Source organism: Hippocampus bargibanti, linkage group LG01 (genome assembly GCF_051943395.1).
Source record: "Hippocampus bargibanti isolate YZ-2025 linkage group LG01, ASM5194339v1, whole genome shotgun sequence".
Classification (NCBI taxonomy): domain Eukaryota; kingdom Metazoa; phylum Chordata; class Actinopteri; order Syngnathiformes; family Syngnathidae; genus Hippocampus; species Hippocampus bargibanti.
Genome location: NC_142734.1, coordinates 27,746,368 through 27,768,508, shown reverse-complemented (window position 1 = coordinate 27,768,508; position 22,141 = coordinate 27,746,368). Strand labels below are relative to the sequence as shown.

Below are 22,141 nucleotides of genomic sequence, written 5' to 3'. Positions count from 1 at the left end.
AAGATGTTATTGTTAGTGTTTTTTTTATAATTCTGCGTGAATTTTACTTCCTGTACAGTACACACAAGATCTTTGATTCACGATTGTTGTCAAATAAAATGTTCGAAACCATTTAAAAATACCAACTGACCAATCAGCTCACGGTTACAAAATGTGAATCTGTCTTCAAAAGTGGAGTTGAAATGTACAGACACTAAGAAAACAGAGAAGACAAAAAATGCCCTCCCAAAGCATATGGGAGGGCGTGGAAAAAGCTGAACCCGACCGGAATGTGAACCAAACAGGGGTCCACATAACAAGAGGGACAGCCGGTGGACATGAAGCTACATTCCCTTCGGGACTTGATTTAAGGACATCCGTAATATTGAAAACTGTACTCAGTTTTATCTTAGTTACACTCCTTTTCCTGACCTGTTTTGCTCGCAAATTGCTTTGTGGTGAAGCGGCCCAACGTGCTTGAAAGTCACTGACGAGCAAGTTCAATTCCTTCTGTTGTGTGGTTTTTGATTCTGTGTGACTCCCTCCCTTGAAGAGAAACAAACATGCATTGAGTAAGATAGATAAGAAGAGTAAGATAGTAAGAAGGGTAATATTATTTGCGATCCATATTTTCTGCCAGATTGCCATCCACTGAAAAAAAAAAATCCAAAACAATCCCAAAACAGAGTAAATGTATCTCAAAATCATTATGTTGTGTAGTTCTTTTTTTAATGCCCTCATGAGAACAAATTGTGAAGTAATTTATTTAACAGATGACAAAGAAAAAATATTGAACAGATGATAAGACAAAATACACGCTCCAGGTGTTAAAAAATATAGCCATAAATTTGACAACGCAGCATGATTCAATTGCCTGAGGAGCAACTTGCTTCGTCTCTCACACGTGTGAAAAATCTCACCAGTCACAACCGACGTCTCCGGACAAGTTGTGTCCATAATTTGTAAAATAGCTTCAAATGACTTCTACTGAGCGTATTTTACAAAGATTCCACCGCATATAGCTATATTTTACGTTTTAAGACTTGCGCTGAATATTCCGGAAGTCTTGTTTTTGAGTTGGTGACGAGTCCGTACGTGACATCACTGAAGGAACGCCCCTGACCGAAAAAAAGACACATTGTAGCAGTCCTTCCATCAAATCAATATATTTTGCTGTACTTGTTTGGTCTGAAAACCTCGTGTTGCACCAAAAAGCTGCCAGAAGAGGGCGACCAAGCTCCATGGAAGGAATTCATCAGCCTGTGGAAACGGGCTGATTAATTCCTCACAGGAGCTTGGACGCCATTTTCTGCCTCTTTTTGGGTGATACATTTCCCCCCAATGTGGACGGAATAAATTATTCAATCGATTGCAAACATGTATGCTTTCCTCTTCAGAACTATTTGAATCATATTCATAACTGGCTGTGTAACAAGAAAGCATATTCTCTGAATCTGAAGCCATTTTTTTTTATTCAAATGGCATGCAAACATACAAAGCAACAGAAACAAACAAACAAACAAACAACACTGCAAACAAAACACAACAAAGGTAGACAAAACCATTGGTTTTGAATAGCTTGTGGAGCTTCTAAAAGTACATCTGAGGTGTGTCTCAGCAAATCTTTCTGCATACTTGATATTTTCCAAATAGTTGGCAACATACATTAGGTGACATAATCGCGTATGAGACAGTACCTGATCGCACAGGAAATAGGAGTTCCTGACAGATAATCATTTTACAAGAAGAAAAAAGAGGAGAGAAGAACAAATTAGAAGAGAGAGAGAGAGCGGGGGAAGGGGGGTGCCAGGGGTTTTAACATTCCATCGAGTCTGCACAACATAGTGAAATTGACAAAAAAGAGAGGGGGGGGGGACACCAGATGAATTCGGCAATCACATCATCCTATGCCATATTTCATCAACAAATCATGTGTTTTGATAGCATTTGGGTCGGCAGATAGTTGAATTGTTTTCTGATATAGTTTCATTTCATTTTGAAATATTACAAATAGGGGTTTCCTCCCACAAAATTTAGATTTATGAATATGATGTTTGGCAAGAAAAACACGAATCTGAAGCCATTGTTTTGATTCTCCAGCAATGCAAGACGTATTGGCGTGACATCACGAACTGGGGGCGGGACTTTCTGAAATGCCCAATTCACAGCTCAAATTTGTATTGGTATTTTGCATTTGAATAAAAATATCATACTGCATGTTTGGGGTATTTTAGATGATATAAAACGTTTTTCTAATGTCAGTGAGGAACCAAAAAAGTGATGTCGGTTGTCCTTTAAGGCAATTTGTATGGTAACACCTTTCCTGGCCCTACTTCACACCGTCTGAATAAGGCGAATTTGGGGCGGGGGAGGGTGGGATGGTGGTCGGGTTCAAGACGAGATCATGCTAATTAAAAAAACACTTTGCAAGTCACAAGAGTCCAAAGTCCATGCAACGGACCTTTGGCTCGGGCTGTCCACATGGCGAAGGGCTATTTAAGTGCACACCACGGGAATATATAAAAAAAAAAAACTTCCAGAAGTGAAGATCGGCATGTCTCCGCTTCAGCTGTCCGTCTTCTGGCGTGTGTCGCTCGCCTTCTTCTTCAACGCTTTCCTCTTCTTCCTCGACATTTTCATGGACGTGGTGGTCGACGCGAAGTGTCACGGCGGTAATGCCCCCAACGAATCGCGAACTAAACCCGGAAGTATACTGCCGAGAAACCAATCAGAAGTCGAAGATCTTTTTGGAGACGAATCTGATTGGGTAACTAACAACAACGACAGAAACGTGAGTGAACAAGCTTTATAATAAGCATAATTACACTCATAATAATTCGTCGAGAATCATTTTGGAGACGAATCTGATTGGGGGACTAAAATCGACGACCGAAACGTGACTACTACTAATACTACTACTACTAATAATAATAATAATAATAATTGGAGCCGCGAAATAATCGGGAACAAACACGGAAGTACGATGCCGAGAAACCAATCAGAGGTCAAAGATCTTTTTTGGAGACCAATCTGATTGGGTGACTAAAGTGGACAACCGAAACGTGATTGAATAATAACAATAACAACAACAATAATAATAATAATAATAATAATAATAATAATAATAATAATAATAATAATAATAATAATAATAATAATAATAATAATAATTTGTTTTAAATTTGATATCAAGTAGACAGGATAAACGTAATACAACTACTACTAATACTAATATTAATACTAATACTAATACTAATACTACTACTACTAATACTAATACTAATACTAATACTAATAATGCTAATACTACTACTACTATGAATACTACTACTAATACTACTTTTACTACTACTACTACTACTAATAATAATAATAATAATAATAATTGGAGTGCACATTTTATCACACTTTAAGTATTCAAAACAAACGAGCAAATGTTTTTATGATGTGTTGTACCTGGTGTACCCGCACGACCATCTTTGATCATTACCTAGTAACTCGCTGGCTGGACACAAAACACCGGGCGGACCGCCCCGCAGGTTTTCAAAATGGCGACTATAGCTGATAAGAGTAACAGGAAGTACTTTTGGGGGGGAAAATAGCACAGCGAAGAAGAGAGTGAAAGCTGTTGGTTGTTTAAACCCTGATCTGGCAGCAAAGAGCACATGAGAGGTCGTGTAAAGTGTTTCATTATATGATAGTTATTATAGTACAAATGTCCCCAGAAAAGCTTTGTTCAAAGTTTGGGAGAGCCAAAATACTGAAATTCGTTTCGCCCGTGTGGTTCTGCCGTGACTACGTTCAATACTGTCGCTTATCTCCATATCTGAAATAAAGAAGATACGGGATCGACAGAAGAAGTCAAGTGCAAAGAGGCACGATCACATCAGACAACAACGTACTGACTTTTAAAGGACAACCGACGTCTCCGGACAAGTTGTGTCCATAATTTGTAAAATGGCTTCAAATGACTTCTACTGAGCATATTTTACAAAGATTCCACCGCATATAGCTATATTTTACGTTTTAAGACTCGCGCTGGATATTCAGGAAGTCTTGTTTTTGAGTTGGTGACGAGTCCGTACGTGACGTCACTAAAGGAACGCCCCTGACCGAAAAAAAGACACATTGTAGCAGTCCTTCCATCACGTCAATGTATTTTGATGTACTTGTTTGGTCTGAAAACCTCGTGTTGCACCCAAAAGCCGCCAGAAGAGAGCGACCAAGCTCCATGGAAGGAATTTACCAGCCTGTGGAAACGGGCTGATTAAGTCCTCACAGGAGCTTGGACGCCTTTTTCTGCCTCTTTTTGGGTGATCCATTTCCCCCCAATGTTGCCTTAAAATGTCACGGAATAAATTCTTTAATCGATTGCAAACATGTAGGCTTTCCTCTTCAGAACTATTTGAATCATATTCATAACTGGATGTGTAACAAGAAAGCATATTCCGAATCTGAAGCCATTGTTTTGATTCTCCAGCAATGCAAGACATTGGAAATGGGCTGATTTGTCTGCTGGGAATTTGTGACAGTGCATATCAAATAGTAGTCTTGGTGCAACACACAACGATTCACCATCCCATCATTTATGTGTCTTCCTTCTAATTTCACCATCAACACGGATCAACACGAAGTTTTCAGACTAAACAAAGTACCGCAAAATGCATTGTGTGTCGCTTTCTCGGTCAGGGGCGTTCTTGTCGTGACGTCATGTCAGGAATCGTCACCAACTCAAAAACAAGACTTCTAGAATATTCAGCGCTAGTCTTAAAACGTAAAATATAGCTATATGCGCTGGAATTTTTGTAAAATACGCTCAGTAGAAGTCATTTGAAGTGATTTTCCAAATTATGGACACAACTTGTCCGGAAGGCGTCGGTTGTCCTTTAAAAGGTGCGCCCGGTTGTTGAGAACAGGACTAACTTCTTGCCCTCAACTCACTGCCTCTCATTGCAGATAGAGGAAAAGACCAGTGGCCCGTCAACAATAAAAACCCATTTGGAGTTAACAAATAACCCAGGTCACAGTCATATACCTTCAGCCTCCCTTTGGACGCTCGACCGAGTGGAACAACACGATTGTTGTGCTCTGAGCTCCACATGTTCAGGCATTGATTTCTATGGATTGGATTGTGAAGGAAAGGGGGGGGGAGTACATCAAAACAATGGTTGTATGTCATATTTAAAGCAATAATTCCCAATCTCGGTGCTGTATAACAGGGGGATATGCACTTGGGTCTACTCGAAACTTAAGTTTTGAGTCGAACTACTCTGAAGTTGCAAAATGGGATCAGTCAGGTTCAGAGCGAAGTTCTTATAGACCAGGGGTGTCAAAGTTATTTTTTGCCGCGGGCCACATTGTAGTTATGGTTTTCTCTCGAGGGCCGTTATGAATTTGGGGAACCCATTAGAATGTTTAAATCCCTTCAAATATTACATATAGCGCACACAGCAAATTAATGAATAACTCGTTTTCAAATCTGAAGTATAGAATAATGACTTTTATTGTGGTTGACATCCAAAAATATGAAATTTTGGCTCAGATTTTAGCAATAATCATGGAATTTAACACGTTTGATTTGCTTTCGCGGGCCGAAAAAAATGATGTGGCGGGCCGGATTTGGCCCGCGGGCCTTGACTTTGACACCTATGATTTAGAGTGTTCAATCAGCCTGTCATGCCTCTTTTTGAAATGTGGGAGGAAACCGGAGGACCCGGAGAAAACCCACATGGGCCCAGGGAGAACATGCAAACTCCATACAGTGAGGCCACGACCTCACGACCTCTGCACTGTGAAGCAAGCGTGCTAACCACTTGGTTCCCGGGTTGCCCTCAAAATTTATTGGTCATTGAAAATAAAAATTGGATGTTGACTTAACTTTGCTTTTTTTATCCACTAACTTTTTTTGTTACAGTTGAACAGAAGTAGTTGTTATTTTATTGTTTGTCGCCTTTTTAGAAAATGTAACAAATAATTTAGAAAATTGGCAATTAGAAATGTTTCTAAGGTGGAGGAGTATTTGTGTTTAGGTGTGTTCGCTGCATGCACCACATTTAAAGATCCACACACTAATTCATCACTTTTATCCACAGTTGCAAAAAAAAAAAACAATAAAATAGATGAGTTTGCGTTTGTTTTGTGCATCAGTCAGTGTGTGGCTGGACTTCATGGTTGACCTACAGCCAAACAGTCTACATGGTGGGTCTACTGCTTGGATCGCTGTTGGCCGGAACTCTGTCTGACAGGTACGAAAATACTGACACATTGTACCCAAGTAGAAGGCAAAGTAAAAGGTACTGGTATTTGCCCCCCCCCACACACACACACACACAAAAAACACAAAAAAGGTCATAAAATGACGTTTTAAGACACTTGACAGACGATATAAAGTCGTTTTCTGCAGTTTGAAATGCCCTGTTTTTGAATCATGGGCTGGCAAATGAAACATAATTTTGAATCCGATCCATTGATAATCACCAAAATAATCGACTATTAAAATAATTAGTAGCAGGCCTATCAACCCAACTGTGCCATATAAAATCACACATACTTTCTTTGCACATAGACCAACGAACACGGAAGACGACAAACACACAACAAGACTTTAGCCACTTTGCCGTTTCTTGATCTTTCAAATTCAAGGCACTTACATGTGAGTGTTTTAGTGTTGCAAACTGCATGCACACTTTTTACCTTTGCATGTGCAGATACGGGAAGTGTCCGGTGCTGCTGGTCAGCGTTTATGTGCAGGCTGTGTGCGGCCTGTTGCCAGCTGTTCTTCCTCAACCGTTTCCTTTCCTCGCCGTTCGATGCCTGGCGGGCATTTGCTGCTGCTGCATCAACAACTGCTCCTTCAGTCTGGGTAACAATGAATGAATGAATGAATGAATGAAGGAAGGAAGGAAGGAAGAATGAATGAACAAATAAACAAAACAAACAAATAAATAAATAAATAAATAAATAAATAAACAACAAATAAATAAATGAATGACCGATTTAATAAATAAATAAAAATAAATAATTAGATACATAAATAAAAATACACAAATAAATATGTACAGAAGCACAACCAAATACACAAATAGATAAATATGTAGCGTGATAAATAACTAAATAAATATGTAGCGTGATAAATAAATTCATTACAATACAATATCACATTTATTATACATAGAATAAGGTACGTTGGGTGTAGTTCTAAGGCTTATTTAGTTGAAAATTATATTTTATGGAGACCTGGGAACGGATTCTTATCATTTTAATGGTTTCCTATGGGAAATTAATTTTTGGGATACACACTTTTCGCCTTACACACTCTGTCTGGGAACCAATTAAGTTCGTAAGCCAAGGCCCCACTGTAGTCAAAGAAAACATTTGTGTGACAACAAGGCTCCCTTTTTCTGACAATAACCTCTCTGGACCTTTGACGAGCGCCAAATCTTGTGCTTGGGCATTTCAGCTGTGGAGTGGACCGCCCCCTCCGCCCGTCTCTGGTCGCCCGCCTTTTTGGGCTTCTGCTTCAGTCTGGGGACAATGGCCGGAGCTCTGCTGGCCTGGCTTAGTCCCACTTGGACACAGCTTCACCTGTCTCTCGCTGTTCCCCAGCTCATCTGCCTGCCACTCTACCGGTCTGACCTCCATCGTCTCCACTTTCTGTCTGACAGTTTGATCATTGGTGCTTCTCGGGTCTTCCGTATTTCTGTTTGTCCTCACAGTTCACTTCCAGAATCTCCCAGCTGGTTGGCGTTAATGGGGAGGACCGACGTTCTGTTCCGCTACCGCAGTGGAAACACGGCCGACAAACAGTGTGTGGACATGGTACACCGAGACACTGATTTAGACACGACACCCTGCCGTCTGAATCATCTGCTCGTCCGTGCATCCGTAGCTTGTGGGATCCAAAGCGGCGGAGAAGCAGAAAGTCGCAGAAGTTGAGAAAGATCAAACGTCAAGCGACCTCCTACCCTTCAAACACCCGACTGTCCTGCTGCGGCTGTCCATCATGAGCTATCTGGGGTAACGTTTCGTTTTTATACGGTGAACCCCCACCATGTCATCTTCTCTGCACTTTCCGATTAAAATGTCTCTTTTATTTTGAAGTGTAACATCGCCAAAAAGAAGGGAGATCATTTAAAGGACAACCGACGCCTCCGGACAAGTTGTGTCCATAATTTGTAAAATTACTTCAAATGACTTCTACTGAGAGTATTTTACAAAGTTTCCACCGCATATAGCTATATTTTACGTTTTTAGACTCGCGCCGTCTTGTTTTTGAGTTGGTGACGATTCCTGACGTCACGTCACGACAGGAATGCCGCTGACCGAGAAAGCGACACACAATGCATTTTGGGTACTTTGTTTGGTCTGAAAATTTCGTGTTGATCCGTGTTGATACCGAAATTAGAAGGAAAACACATAAATAACGCGATGGTGAATCGTTGTGTGTTGCACCAAGACAACTATTTGATATTCGCTGACACAAATTCCCAGCAGACAAATCAGCCCATTTCCAACGGAGCTTGGGCGCCATCTTCTGCATTTTCAGGGACGCTACACATCAGTCCTGATGGCTCGAATTTATCTGGAAGGCCTTCTTTAATCGATTGCAAACATTTATGCTTTCCTCTTCAGAACTATTTGAATCATTTTCAGAACTGGATGAGCAACAAGAAAGCATCTTCTCCGAATCTGAAGCCATTGTTTTGATTCGTGAGCAAGGCAAGACGTCTTGGCGTGACGTCACGAAAAGGGGACGGGACCTTCTGAAAATGAAACTTTCTCAGAAGTAGTTTTGGGAGACTTTAAGTCATTTTTATTGGTGTTTTTCATTTGAGTAAAAATATGTGTGTGTTTTGGGTATTTTAGATGCTATAAAACGTTTTTCTGATGTCAGTTAGGAAACAAAAAAATGGTCTTTGTTGTCCTTTCAAGGACAACCGACGTCTCCGGAAAAGTTGTGTCCATAATTTGTAAAATGGCTTCAAATGACTTCTACTGAGCGTATTTTAGAAAGATTCCACCGCATCGAGCTATATTTTACGTTTTAAGACTCGCGCTGAATATTCAGGAAGGTGGTGACGAGTCCGTACGTGACGTCACTAAAGGACCGCCCTTCACCGTAAAAAAGACGCATTGTAGCGGTGCTTCCATCACGTCAATGTATTTTGCTGTATTTGTTTGGTCTGGAGACCTGATGTTGCACCCAAAAGCCGCGAGAAGGCCAGAAAAGGGCGTCCAAGCGCCATATAAGGAATTTATCAGCCTGTGGAAATGGAGGTGGCCACTGGAGGTCGCCATTTTGTGCCTCTTTTTTTGGGTTTCATTGGGGGAGATTTTCCCCCAATGTTGCCTCAAAATGGCACAAATAAATTATTTAATCGATTGCAAACATGTATGCTTTCCTCTTCAGAACTATTTGAATCATATTCATAACTGGATGTGTAACAGGAAAGCATATTCTCCGAATTTGAAGCCATTGTTTTGATTCACAAGCAATGCAAGACGTCTTGGCGTGACGTCACAAACTGGGGGCGGGACTTTCTGAAAATGCCCAATTCACAGCTCAATTTTTTGCAGAGTTTGGACACCTTAAGTCATTTTTCTTGGTGTTTTGCATTTGACTAAAAATATCATACTGCGTGTTTTGGGTATTTTAGATGCTATAAAACGTTTTCCTGATGTTAGTTAAAAAACAAAAAAGTCACGTCGGTTGTCCTTTAAGTAAACAAGCTCTTTCTAGTGGACGTATTCTAGATTGCAAAATAAATAAGTTCTTCTCCAGAATTCATAAATAATAAAATGTAATAATAAAATATGATCGTTTGTGAATACACAAGAAAAGAATGAAGACACTACATTTTACTGACACCTGATCGGCCTGTTGCAGATACGCACACAGGAAATGGAACAGAAGGGGTGTGGGAGCTATACAATTTATTTTGTGGTTTCCTTCCATGTTTTTTCCCTTCATTGAAAAAAACATGTTGAAACGGTGATGTGTGCTGTATTTGGTCAGTGCTGCGACGGCGTTGACATACTACGGCATCTGTTTGAACATCGGCTCCTTCGGCGTGAACGTCTACTGGGCCCAGTTCTTTTCCGGCCTTTCCGAGGCTCCCTGCCTGCTCGTCCCGCTGGTCCGCCTCGATCGGCGTCCCATCAGCATGGTGACTCTGTTCCTGAGTGGCGCCGCCTGTTTTATGTCCCTGCTGCTTTCCAGACACCAATGTGAGTTCTACCACAAGTAAATGTTCGCTCAGTGGTACGTTTGTCGTTTCTGCACAGACAACGTCACCTACAGCGATGAAATGTTTTCAGACTTACTTGCCAGCATTAAAGTCAAACTTAACATAAAATAAGGGGAGAATCAACAATCAAACACCGCAAAACGCTGTGGAGAGGTTCACGAATAGGGTCAATGTTCTACTAGATATTTGAACACAAACGCTCAAGCAACACAAACAATACCAACAATATGCAGACATTCTTTATCCTCAGTGAAGAACAACTAAGAGTACTGCAATGTATTGAGGAAACGGGGACAGTTCCAGGTAGAGTAGAGCATAATAGACACACAAATCCTGCACTATACTACCCCCTATACTCCTACTATGTATACGACAAAGGCGGAAGTACGCCGAAACGTAAAGTAATTGAACACCTAAAAAGCCACTGTCTGTAAGAAAAGAATCTGTTGTAAATTCAATTCCTTCTGACCTTCTCTATCAGCATTCTTAAAGCAAACACTGCATCTGTCGTACTCTTTTTTGGCATGAAGCCATAATGCTGCTCACAAATGTTCACTTCTGCTCTTAGTCTAGCTTCAACGACTCTTTCCCAGAGTTTCATTCATTGTATGGCTCATCAACTTTATTCCTCTGGAGTTAGTACAACTCTGCACATCTCCCTTGTTCTTAAAAATGGGCACGAGTACACTTCATCTCCATTCTTCAGGCATCTGTTCACCATCTAAGATCTTGTTGAATACTGAAATTATTTTGATGTAATTCACTGTCAATTTTCGACCTGCTTCACATACATCATTTACAATCTAAACCACAGGTGTCAACGTCAAGGCCCGCGGGCCAAATCCGGCCCGCCACATCATTTTTTTTGGCCCGCGAAAGCAAATCAAACTTGTTAAATTCCATGATGATTGCTAAAATCTGAGCCAAAATTTCATATTTTTGGATGTCAACCACAATAAAAGTCATTATTCTTGACTTCAGATTTAAAAACGAGTTATTCATTAATTTGCTGTGTGCTCTATATGTAATATTTGAAGGGATTTAAACATTCTAATGGGTTCCCCAAATTCAAAACGGCCCTCGAGAGGAAACCATAACTACAATGTGGCCCGCGGCAAAAAATGACTTTGACACCCCTGATCTAAACCAATGATGTCAAAGTCATTTTTTTGCCGCAAGCCCCATTGTAGGAACAGTTTCTTGTCAGGGGCTGTTGTGAATTTGGGGAAGCCATTAGATTTTTTCATCCCCTCCACATGACATAGACTGCATAACAAATTAATGCATTCATTAATTAGTTTTCAAATTTGAAGTGCAAAATAATGACTGTTATTGTGGTTTACATGGGACAATTAGAAATTTTGGTTTGGACTTTAGCAAGCATCATGAAACTTGACATGCTTGATTAGCTTTCGCGGGCCAAATGAAATGAGGTAGTGGGCTAGATTTGGTCCCTGGGCCTTTTGACACCTGTGGTGTAGAATAACGGTGCGGTGTCAGTCATTTTTTTTACAATGGTCTACATTACGGTTTTCTCTCTGGGCGGTTGCGGGGGGGGGGGGGGGGGGGGGGCATTATGAATTTGGAAAAGCCATTAGAATGTTTCTTCCCCTCCACATATGAAATTTTGAGCGCACTACAAATGAATGAATAACCAGTTTTCTAATTTTCTGATGTCAGGAAACAAAAAAATTGTGTCGGTTGTCATTTAAGGGAGTGATGCGATGACAATCACAAGTGTTTTCGGCAGGTGATGCAATACTCGTGATGAGCTTGGCATTGCTGGGAAAATTGTGCATCATGGCCACAATCTTCATCTTGAGTCTGTACAGCATTGAGCTATTTCCCACAGTGGTCAGGTAACACGACAGACGGCGGGTTGTAAAATTCACCACGTCCTGAAGCAAATTTACTCAATGAAACGTGTTCTGTATCCCAACCTGCAGGCAGCGTTGCATGTCGCTGGTCAATTTGTGGTTCCGGGTTGGGTGTCTAGTGAGCACTCTGTTCCCGCCCGACCCCGAGGGAACGCTCCCATTGGCCGCCATGCTCGTTTGCAGCAGTGGGCCTATCATTGGCTGCGGATTGTGTCTACTGCTTCCTGAGACCATCGGCATCCCGCTTCCTGACTCTGTGGACGATTGTCTCAGGACAACGCAACACACGGACAAAAGGACAAGGTGAGCGCACGAGTGTCACAATTGCCAGAAGGGTCAGGAAAACCCCACTTACAAGGCACAAGGCTATGAAGAACTTGCTTCGGAGCAAATGACCACTAGGAGGCACTCAAGAGCACTAAACAGTCAAGCGATCGGGGCCAACTGAGGAAGAACACAGCAAAATGTTAAATATTTGAAGTAGTTCGTATGCATTTTGGGTTTTTTAGTGAATTAATATTAATTCATGTTTTGTTTGACTTCGTTTTTTCATAAGCCTAACCTAAAATAATTATTGATGTATGATAAATCTTATACTGTACGTATTTAGTTTAAGAACTTGCTTAGGACCAAACTGCCACTGGGTGGCACCCAAGAGCACATAACAGTCAAGAGGGCCTGTCCCACTGGGGATGTTTCAGAAATTTTAAAAATATTTGAATTAAAGTAGTTATTTTACATTTAACGTGTTTTTAAGTTTAATGTTAATTTGTGGTTTGTCTTCGTTTTAGCCTAAGCCTAACATAAAAGACTGAACCTTTCACAGTGATACCTCGGGTTTACGAACCCCCTGTCTTACGAACTTTTCGGTTTACGAAGGTTACATTTATGAAAAATTTACCTTGGCATACAAACTTTACCTTGGTATACGAACTTTTTTCGTACACAGAGCTGCCTCAATTAGTGATGTGTCATTAACGAACGAGTCCGTTCTTCTAACAACAAAATGGCAGCTGACTATTTATGTTCTCTATTCCCCGCCCCCAGTCTTCGGTTAAAGCCACATGATTGGTCAAGAATGCAGCAGTGAGGGGTGGTGGATTAAACATTAAAGAGACAGGCAGACGACGGTGAGTTTTAACTTTGATACTGCATTTGAACTTAGTAGAGTGTAGACTGCAAGGTTAAAATAGCCCATCAATCAGGCTCCACAAACAACCCGCACAAGCCATCTGTACACTTGATACAAAAAGCTATCAACGGCTAAATAGAACACAATTGATGAGGAACTAGATACAATTATCACAGAGAAACAGCGACAAGGGATCATTCCTCAAGATGGTGAAAGGTTACGTTCCTCATCAAGTGTTTAATGCTGATGTAACCGGCCACTCCATTCCATCAAGCCATCAACGACCATCACAAAGGTAAATAAAACGACTTATACAGTACAGTTTATTTCTTTAATTATAATACCATAGCACATTTATTATACGTAAAATAAGGTATATTTTGTGTAGTTTTAAGGCTTAGAAAATTAGAAAGTAGAAAATTATGTTTTATGGGGACCTGGGAACGGATTATTCTCATTTTAATGGTTTCCTATGGAAAATTATTTTTTGGATACACTATTCGCCTTACACACGCTGTCTGGGAACCAATTAAGTTCGTAAGCCAAGGTATCACTGTATTATAAATCTTTTGTTTCAATAAATTTAATTTGTTAAAAAATAATATGGTACCCAATTTGCACATTAAATAACAATCAGAATATTTGGGGAAGGGGGTTATCCTATTGAAGATTACTTTTCAAAAACATTATCGTCAAATTTCAACCGCTTTAATGCAAATCCTGCATGATGAAATGCACGCTGTTGTGTGACTTCACTTCTCCCTTTCTGGCTAACAATGAGTGCAGTTCAGTCAGTTTTGCAACCGCGTTGAAGTCTGAAATATTTTGCTGTCGAGGGAAAAAAAAGCATTTTCCACATCGGCTCTCCGCTCATTAGTACAGTACGTATCTCGTTTCATTCGGGAAACTCCATCAAATTTGTTTCGTAGGGGGGGGGGGACTTACTGAATCGCATATGCGCATGCGCGGGAAAAAAATGGATGATTGCCATCAAAAGCTTGAATTAGATTTTTTTTCAGTGCGTTTTTCAGTTCATGAATTCACACCAACAAAAATTGCTTCAAATGAAAGACAACTTTAATAACCTCTTATGAGCCCAACAATAACATATTTCCATCTTTCTAACAGACCTTGAGTTTAAGTTTCCAAACTGCGGACGAATAGTATTTTTTTACCAGATATGAATGGGCACTGTGTCTCAATGCCCACTGACGATATGTTCTTCCTTTCCTGTACTCTTTTTCAGACAAACTCATTCAAGTCATATCAGTTCCTTAGCAGGAATAAAAAAATAGTGTGTACCCTTTTGTGGAGTTGCTGAGCGGACGGAAGTTATGTTAAATTAGCTCGACATCGCATACTTTAGCACGTTGAACTGGAAATAAAAAAAAAAACATGAAGAAAAAAAAACCAACCACATAAAACCACGAGGTATTAAAAAAAAAAAAAAAAAAAAAAAAAAGAAAAAAAACATTTGAAATATATTTTAAAAAATCTGAAAAACATTTGAAATATAAAGTTTGCATATCTCCTGTCTTTCCAGGAAGCTGCAAAGCCAGATGGCTGTCAATGGCACATCAGAGTGAAAGTTCAAAACATCTCCGGGGCAGTGTGGAAACAGCAATGTTTCCTTTTTGACAAAGCCACTTTTATTTTGTTAGTCTTAAAACACTTTTTATAAGAAGCCAGCGGGCGCAAAGGGTGAATTTGGGCACTTGAATTCCAGGGTTTCAACACTTCATTCATTGCAAGTGGAACAGTCATGAAACGTGTGAAAGCAAAGTTGCTCAACATCAAGTGTGCTTGTGCAAACGCTTGCCTGTTTGAAACCTAAATTGTTTCGAGAAGTCACAATAAAAAGATCGCTTTAATTTTAAAGAGAAAAATGCTATTTCACAAAGCAGCCAGACAACCAAAGCCAAATGGATTCATAATAGTAATAATAAGAAGAATAAAATAGTCTGACCTTGGAGTTATGCAGCAGTATGGCAAATCATTTGAGCAAAGGGTGCAAAACCATGCCGTGGTAACCGCACCAATGTGCAGTTACTCTCCTCGCATAGCCCGCCAAGTCATGTCGGTCAGTAAGTGACGTAGTTGGCGGGAAAGATGCCCTTTCGCCCATCCAACTGCCCCTCCCACCAGTCGTATTGGTTTTCAGTCTTGGTGATAATGGTGATCCGGTCGCCGGGTTTGAAACTCAGGTCACCAGGCTGTTGACCCGCAAACGCGTGAACAGCGGTGACCACCAGAGTTTCGCTAGCTGTGCCTCCTCCTGATGAAGAAAACAATGTCAGACAAATAAAAAAATGCAATTGGAATATTAATGGCTGAAGTGAAACAATGAAATTGATGTGTTGTCCAGTTTAAAGGACAACCGACACCATTTTTTTTTCCTAACTGACATCAGAAAAACGTTTTATAGCATCTAAAATACCCAAAACACGCAGTATGATATTTTTGTTTAAATGCAAAACACCAATAAAAATGACTTTAATTATCCAAAATCTGCAAAAAATTGAGCTGCGAGTTGGGCATTTTCAGAAAGTCCCGCCCCAGTTTGTGACATCACGCCAAGACGTCTTGCATTGCTGGAGAATCAAAACAATGGCTTCAGATTCGCAGAATATGCTTTCTTCTTACACCTCCAGTTATGAATATGATTCAAATAGTTCTGAAGAGGAAAGCATAAATGTTTGCAATCGATTAAAGAAGTCCTTCTGTGTCATTTTGAGGCATCTGGACTGCCATGAGTATACTTTTGCTTTATTGATTGTTGCTGTGCCACTGACCATTTTGTGTTTGGGAGCCTTTTACTGAGCGATTTGCTTGTTCTGTAGCCACAAGGGGACATAAGTCTTCTTGTGCCGGTCCCAAGCCCGGATAAATACAGAGGGTTGTGTCAGGACGGGCATCCGACGTAAAAGCTTGGCCAAAACAAACATGCGAATCAAACCTCTGAAGATGGAGGACACTGATTCGCACACTTCAAATGACTTCTACTGAGTGTATTTTACAAATATTCCACCGCATATAGCTATATTTTACGTTTTAAGACTGGCGCTGAATATTCAGGAAGTCTTGTTTTCGAGTTCATGTTTCGAGTTCCCCACGTGACGTCACGTGGGGAACAGTGCATTTTGCGGTACTTTGTTTGGTCTGAAAACTTTGTGTTGATCCGTGTTGATGGCGAAATTAGAAGGAAAACATAAATAATGCAATGGTGAATTGTTGTGTGTTGCACCAAGACAACTATTTGATATTCGCTGACACAAATTCGCAGCAGACAAATCAGCCCATTTCCAACGGAGCATGGGCGCCATCTTGTGCATTTTATGGGACACTACATTGCTGTCATCGACGGCTTGAATTGAAATGGGAGGACTCCTTCAATCGATTGCGAACATTTATGCTTTCCTCTTCAGAACTATTTGAATCATATTCATAACTGAACGAGTAACAAGAAAGCATCGCCTCCGAATCTGAAGCCACTGTTTTGATTCTCAAGCAAGGCAAGACATCTTGACGTGACGTCACGAACAAGGGTGCGGGACCTTCTGAAACTGGCCACTTCCGGGTTCAATTTGAAGTAGTTTTTGGACACATTAAGCCATTTTTATTGGTGTTTTTCATTTGACTAAAAATATCAGCTTGCGTGTTTTGGGTATTTTAGATGCTATAAAACGTTTTTTCTGTTTTTCAGTTAGGAAACAAAAAAAAAAATGGTGTCGGTTGGCCTTTAAGTTTAGATTGTTACATGCATCGCAATGCTTTTCGTCTCTCTTACCTAAGTTTGGAGATTTTCTGGGAGGAAATTGACCTGGAATGAAATCCAACCATCCTCATGTTAAATCAAGTTGTTGATGATGATGATCGACGTCATCCACCAGGGTGCTGCAGCCAGAGAGAAAAAAAACACCCCTACGAAGACCAACTTACTTGAAGTGGAAATGTCAGATTTGTAGATAGAGATATTTGGGTAGAGTGACCTTCTACCTGCTCCACCTGCAGACACGCACAGGCACACAGACGCACACAGTTTTGGTTACGGTGAGGACACAACGGTGACATTCTGAAGCAAATATTCTTTTTCGTAAAAAAAGTAACAGGAAGCAAGTGTGTATCTAAATCGGGGATGTCAAACATATGGCCCGCGGGCAGGAACTGGCCGGCAAGGAGGTTCGATCAGTCCCGCAGCATGATTCAAAAGTGAAAAAAATTGCATTAAAGGCCCAGAATACATTTTTAAATAAGATGCAATTCATTGATTACTCGCTAAGAGGTACACTTTTTTTATCAGAGTAGAAGACAACATTGTTTTGCTTTGAGAAGAAGACAATAGCAGTTTCAGTATGTCACTGAGACAGACCCAGACAGCAGCAATGTTAACATTTACATTTTATATGCAAATGTGTAAATACAGTAAAGTCTCGTTATATCGATATTCAAGGGAGTCCGAAAAATATCGATATAACCGGGACTATCGATATATCCGACCCTGTTTGCATGTAATTTTCTCCGTGCGTGCATAGAAATAGTATCGATATAACCGGGACTATCGATATATCCGATATCGATATAACGAGACTTTACTGTAGTTCGAAAAGTCCTTTGTGTTAATCTCGTTATCTCTTAAGGTGCACAACTATATTTTTCAAAACCGATGACTTATTCAAGTTTTGTGCTGTTGTACAATGAACGAATCACTTGTAACACATATACGTATTTCAATAATAATAGAAATGACATTTGTCAAAAGAAATTGATTTTGTGAAATATTTTGTACAAATAATTCATTAAATTTCAACATGTACTTAATGTTCTTATGCTTCTTTATACCAAAACAAAGGAATATATGATATTTTGGTTATTTATAGTAGAGTATGGTTTAATTTTAATGGTCTGGCCCACTTGACTTCGACCGAGGACGCATTTGGCAAATGACTTAGAAATTCTTAGTCCAAGTGTCACAGGTATCAAAGTCAAGGTCCGGGGCCCAGATGAGGGCCTCCGTATCATTTTGTGTGGCCCGCGTGAGCAAATCAAGCATGTTCACTTTTCCACGATGCTTGCTGAAACCTGAATGAAAATGTCATATTTTCATATCCAATCCATTATTTTAGAGATGTTGCAAGCATGATCGATCTCGTTATGTGCTTATTACATCATGGCTAAGCTAACCATCATTCTTAACTTGCGATTTCAAAACAAGTTGTTCCCCCCCAATTTGTTGCGCATCGTATATGTCATATTTTGAATGACAAAAATCACATTCATAATGGCCCACTCAGGGTAACCATAACTGCAATGTGGCCCACTAGAAAAAGTGGGCCATGTTGCACCGACTCACAAAAAGTGAGTTTGATTGCCCTGCTCTACGTGACGGACGTGCACTCGAGTACTAGGGCGGATCTTGGTAGTTTTACCGAGATCATCGTACTGCTGTGAGGTGTTCCGTCCTCGCGAAGGAGCAGGAGGCCTGGCAGGAGGACGGGCTACCTGTAAACACGAGAAAATGTTGTCAATGCTCAAAAGAAGCCATTTTTCTTTTTTGACTATCAAGTGCAGAATTGCAACAAAAGGAAAACCACAATGTGGGCCTTTCACACGCATACTAATTGGGGCACTACGAGTTTAAAACAATTTACCTTTGTGGTGGTCACATTCATGGTGCTCGATTCCGTTCCGTAGCCCTCCGCGTAAGCATTCAACATATCGTACAGAAAGTCACACTCTTGCGGTGGGTCCACGTCGCCATTCAAAATGCCAGACGCTCTCAAATCCCGAGAGTAGAACCTGCAAGCTCATGTACACAGCTGTATTCAAATTCAATAAATTAAAAAGAAAGAAAGAAAGAAAAAAATAAACATATTGAGGTGTCAATGCATCCCACTTGCGATTGGTCTCTTTGCGTTCAATCAGGTACGAGCCCTCCAAAGACAAGCCCGCAAACAACCCTCGGGACTTGCAGTAGGTGTAGACGGCGGCCATTTTGCGAAGGGTAACATCGGCCTCCATGTTCCTGGCGGGATGACAATTATCAATAACCAAAATAGAGTGCATACATCTCTTCATACGGAACGTACGAACCCACCTGCCCATCGGACCCACAGCGACTGTAAAGTTCCCACCCAGGGTCAAGTTGCCGCCCTTGGTGAAAGAGTCAATGGCTCGCCGATGGTTGAGGACGATCACCAAGTCTGAAACCTGAGAAAGGTGGAAAAGACAGCAAGGCGTTCAAGTCGCCATTCGACATAAGCAAGCAATCAATCACGGCGGTCCTTGCAATCACTCACCTCCACACCAATTTCGAAGCCGCCGCCCAGACCAGCAATTCCAATCGCGGAAGGAGCAGACCAACCTGTGCACAGAAGCATATGCTGTGCTTAATTTTGAATTCGGACGGTGAGGGATGTTGTTTTTTTTTTTTTATCTCTGATATTACATCGAAAGCGCCCCCCCCCAAAAAAAATTTGTAGAACTCACGTCTGTCAGCTAGCCTGGCGATGACGATGCCGCTGCCTCCTCTTGCCGTGATCAAGAAGCCTGCCTTCACCACGGAGATGATGGCCAGCCCCTCGGCTGATGCGATCACACTTGCTGCGCGTGCGGCAACAATGCAAACGACAAAAAAATAAAAAATAAACAAACAAAAAAAACTGTGACAAATATGTATATATTTTAAGAATTGATCAACAATGAATTGCATAAAATACGATTTGACGTTATTAAACAACAATGTGTGCAGCTGAGGGGAAAGTATAATTCAGAATCGGTCCCTACAAAAAATAAAAAAGGAGCACTTGCGTCTCTTTAAAAAAAAACACACACAAATAAATAGACAGACAAATAAATAGATAAATACATATATCAATAAATAGCTGGCTAAATAAATAAATATAAATAAATAAGTACATAAATACGATAGATGGATAAATGAATTAAAAATAAATAGGTAGCTATGTAAATAAATACATACATAAATAATGTCAGAGAATGATTCATGAAAGCTGTTGTGGAAATGTGGTGAGAAGTCAGGTTTTAGCTTCCGCGACTGAAATGATCCTGAAATTTGCCATGTGTGGCATCAAATTTAACAGCCTTACACCCAAAAAGTTAGCTGATTCAGTTTGTGGCATTTGGAGCATCAGAACCAGGACTCGACAACTGTTACGGTGGGACCCAAACCTGGGATGAGTTTATCCAGTCCATTCCCGGAGGAGATTTCAGTGAATCCTTTGAGGATCTTGGTGGCTTTCTTGACCTCGGCTGTTAAGTCAGATGGAAGGAGGCTGCTCACTGCACACAATGGAACTGCTGTTATTATATTTTTTTAATTGAATTTCAGTTCATAAAAAAGTCAACTTTTATAACGGCAAGACATTTACTTCAGCTGACAAAGATCTTTCCGAAAAAAAAAAAGACCTTATGGATGTTCCAAAGGAATGTGTTGCTGGTTGCACCAAGTGGAATGGTGGCAGACTGGCTGGGCAGGATTGACTGTTTTGTAAGAGCTCGAGCAGTAGCCCGTCAGTGCTCCATCGCAACGACGTAATTCCCGTCCCAGGGGACGGTTTCAGTCAGGTTCCATGAGACCATTCCAGAGTTTCTAGTCACTGATTCTAATATTGGAGGTTACCGGAGTGTATGTTTTTTTTTCAAACCATGTCAACAAAGTTCATTCTAGAGAGAGAGGGTGTGTCGAATCCACAAGGTTTCATTAAAATGGCAGAACAAAAGCATAATCGGCCCATTACATTTTTACATAACACAACAATTGACCTTGTGGTTCATTGTGTTCCTGAGAACATGCCAACTTTTGCAAGTCAGCAATAGAAGGCAGCGCCAACGTGTGGCCATAACGGGCTTCAAAATATCAAAATCAAAAGATAATTTACCACACCGGAGACTCATTACATTAAAATCATTTAGCTTGTGGATCATAGGAATGTTAAATCGTACTTTTGTCTGTGTGTGAACGTTTGATAATATTTTGCTACGTAGAACGTTGTAGCTATGATTTCTCTCAATATAAAGCTGAAAAAAGCTTTTTACACACATGCACGCATGTCAAAAAGACACGGCACACACACCACACACAAAAAAGCAGGAATTTAAGGGGCACATTTTGTCGAAATAACAAAACAATCATTCTCCTCACACCAAAATATTTCTCTCTAAAGTGACTGAAGGACAAATAACCAGTGTGAAACTCCGCTTCACGAAAAAAGTAGTAAAAAATAAATAAATAAATACCCAATAAACCTACATCGATAAATAGAACAAAAATAAAGACGACGACGTAAAGGTTCGGTACCCGGTGAGTTAATTAATTAGTTGTAAATATTCAGAAAAACAGAAAGTTTAGGACGCCAAACAATTCGGAAATACCTCCGACATTATAATCACCCTGTCAAACGGGAGGCATACTAATTGCCTCGGTCAAGCACAGTAAGTTCGTCAAGTTGTGGGGCTCGCCACCCCCTCGCTCACCCACACCCCCAAGGCACCGTTCGGACGGCACATAAAAAAGGAAATAACGATTAAACAAAAAACAAAGATGATTTTGTTCGAAACCTACTTTTTCCTCGGCGTCCGGTCAGGTAGCAACACGCGACAAATGTTGTCTCTCTTTCCTTCCGTTTCACCTGTCCCGTCGTCCGCCCTGGTTACAGCCAATCACGGTTTAGCTTGAGTGTCACGTGCCATCTGGCCGCAGCTGACCGCGATGATTGTGAGAAGTCGCCGATGCTTCCGGGGTCATTCCAGAATTTTTGAAGAATGAAAATTTGCTTCAAATGATTTCAAGAGTACAATTAGAATTTCTCCGCTTAAACCATAAACTCTACACTGTTAAAATTGTATTTATGTTATTATTAGTGCTGTTAGTTGCCCTCAAATGCAAG

The 22,141-nt window shown here is 40.6% G+C and overlaps 2 protein-coding genes across 3 annotated transcripts; one reads left to right on the top strand and one right to left on the bottom strand.

The window, feature by feature from the left end:
* Window positions 1-18: 18 nt before the first annotated feature.
* sh3yl1 (SH3 and SYLF domain containing 1) lies at window positions 19-21,883 on the bottom strand. The gene is made up of 14 exons (XM_089007450.1): window positions 21,817-21,883; window positions 20,424-20,534; window positions 19,722-19,835; window positions 19,532-19,596; window positions 19,330-19,442; window positions 19,129-19,257; window positions 18,884-19,031; window positions 18,662-18,734; window positions 17,175-17,240; window positions 17,023-17,055; window positions 12,459-15,510; window positions 12,167-12,371; window positions 6,673-6,837; window positions 19-1,097 (listed from the first exon to the last, which is right to left on the bottom strand). Coding segments are annotated over exons 1-11 (1,047 nt in total). The 5' UTR covers window positions 21,818-21,883; the 3' UTR covers window positions 19-1,097; window positions 6,673-6,837; window positions 12,167-12,371; window positions 12,459-15,316.
* LOC148903703 (solute carrier family 22 member 6) lies at window positions 1,462-14,913 on the top strand. 2 transcript variants are annotated; one of them, XM_089007378.1, is made up of 10 exons: window positions 1,462-2,770; window positions 6,127-6,224; window positions 6,687-6,841; window positions 7,439-7,607; window positions 7,695-7,797; window positions 7,868-7,995; window positions 9,995-10,206; window positions 11,977-12,085; window positions 12,173-12,406; window positions 14,779-14,913. In XM_089007378.1, the coding sequence occupies exons 1-10, from the start codon at window positions 2,534-2,536 to the stop codon at window positions 14,819-14,821; spliced, it is 1,488 nt and encodes a 495-aa protein (XP_088863504.1). In that variant the 5' UTR covers window positions 1,462-2,533; the 3' UTR covers window positions 14,822-14,913. The 2 variants fall into 2 exon arrangements, with proteins under 2 accessions (XP_088863504.1, XP_088863499.1); XM_089007373.1 differs by having other exon boundaries at window positions 7,439-7,797.
* Window positions 21,884-22,141: the final 258 nt, after the last annotated feature.

Bases quoted from the DNA above. Each gene is read 5' to 3' on its own strand.
- sh3yl1 (XM_089007450.1), bottom strand. The intron at 19,836-20,423 runs GTTTGGGTCCCA...CCGCACGCGCAG, and splicing joins ACTGGATAAACTCATCCCAG to CAAGTGTGATCGCATCAGCC. The intron at 19,597-19,721 runs GTGAGTTCTACA...TTCTGTGCACAG, and splicing joins CGCCAGGCTAGCTGACAGAC to GTTGGTCTGCTCCTTCCGCG.
- LOC148903703 (XM_089007373.1), top strand. From the start codon at position 2,534: ATGTCTCCGCTTCAGCTGTCCGTCTTCTGGCGTGTGTCGCTCGCCTTC. The intron at 6,842-7,438 runs GTAACAATGAAT...TGGGCATTTCAG, and splicing joins CAACTGCTCCTTCAGTCTGG to CTGTGGAGTGGACCGCCCCC. The intron at 7,798-7,867 runs GTACACCGAGAC...GTGCATCCGTAG, and splicing joins ACAAACAGTGTGTGGACATG to CTTGTGGGATCCAAAGCGGC.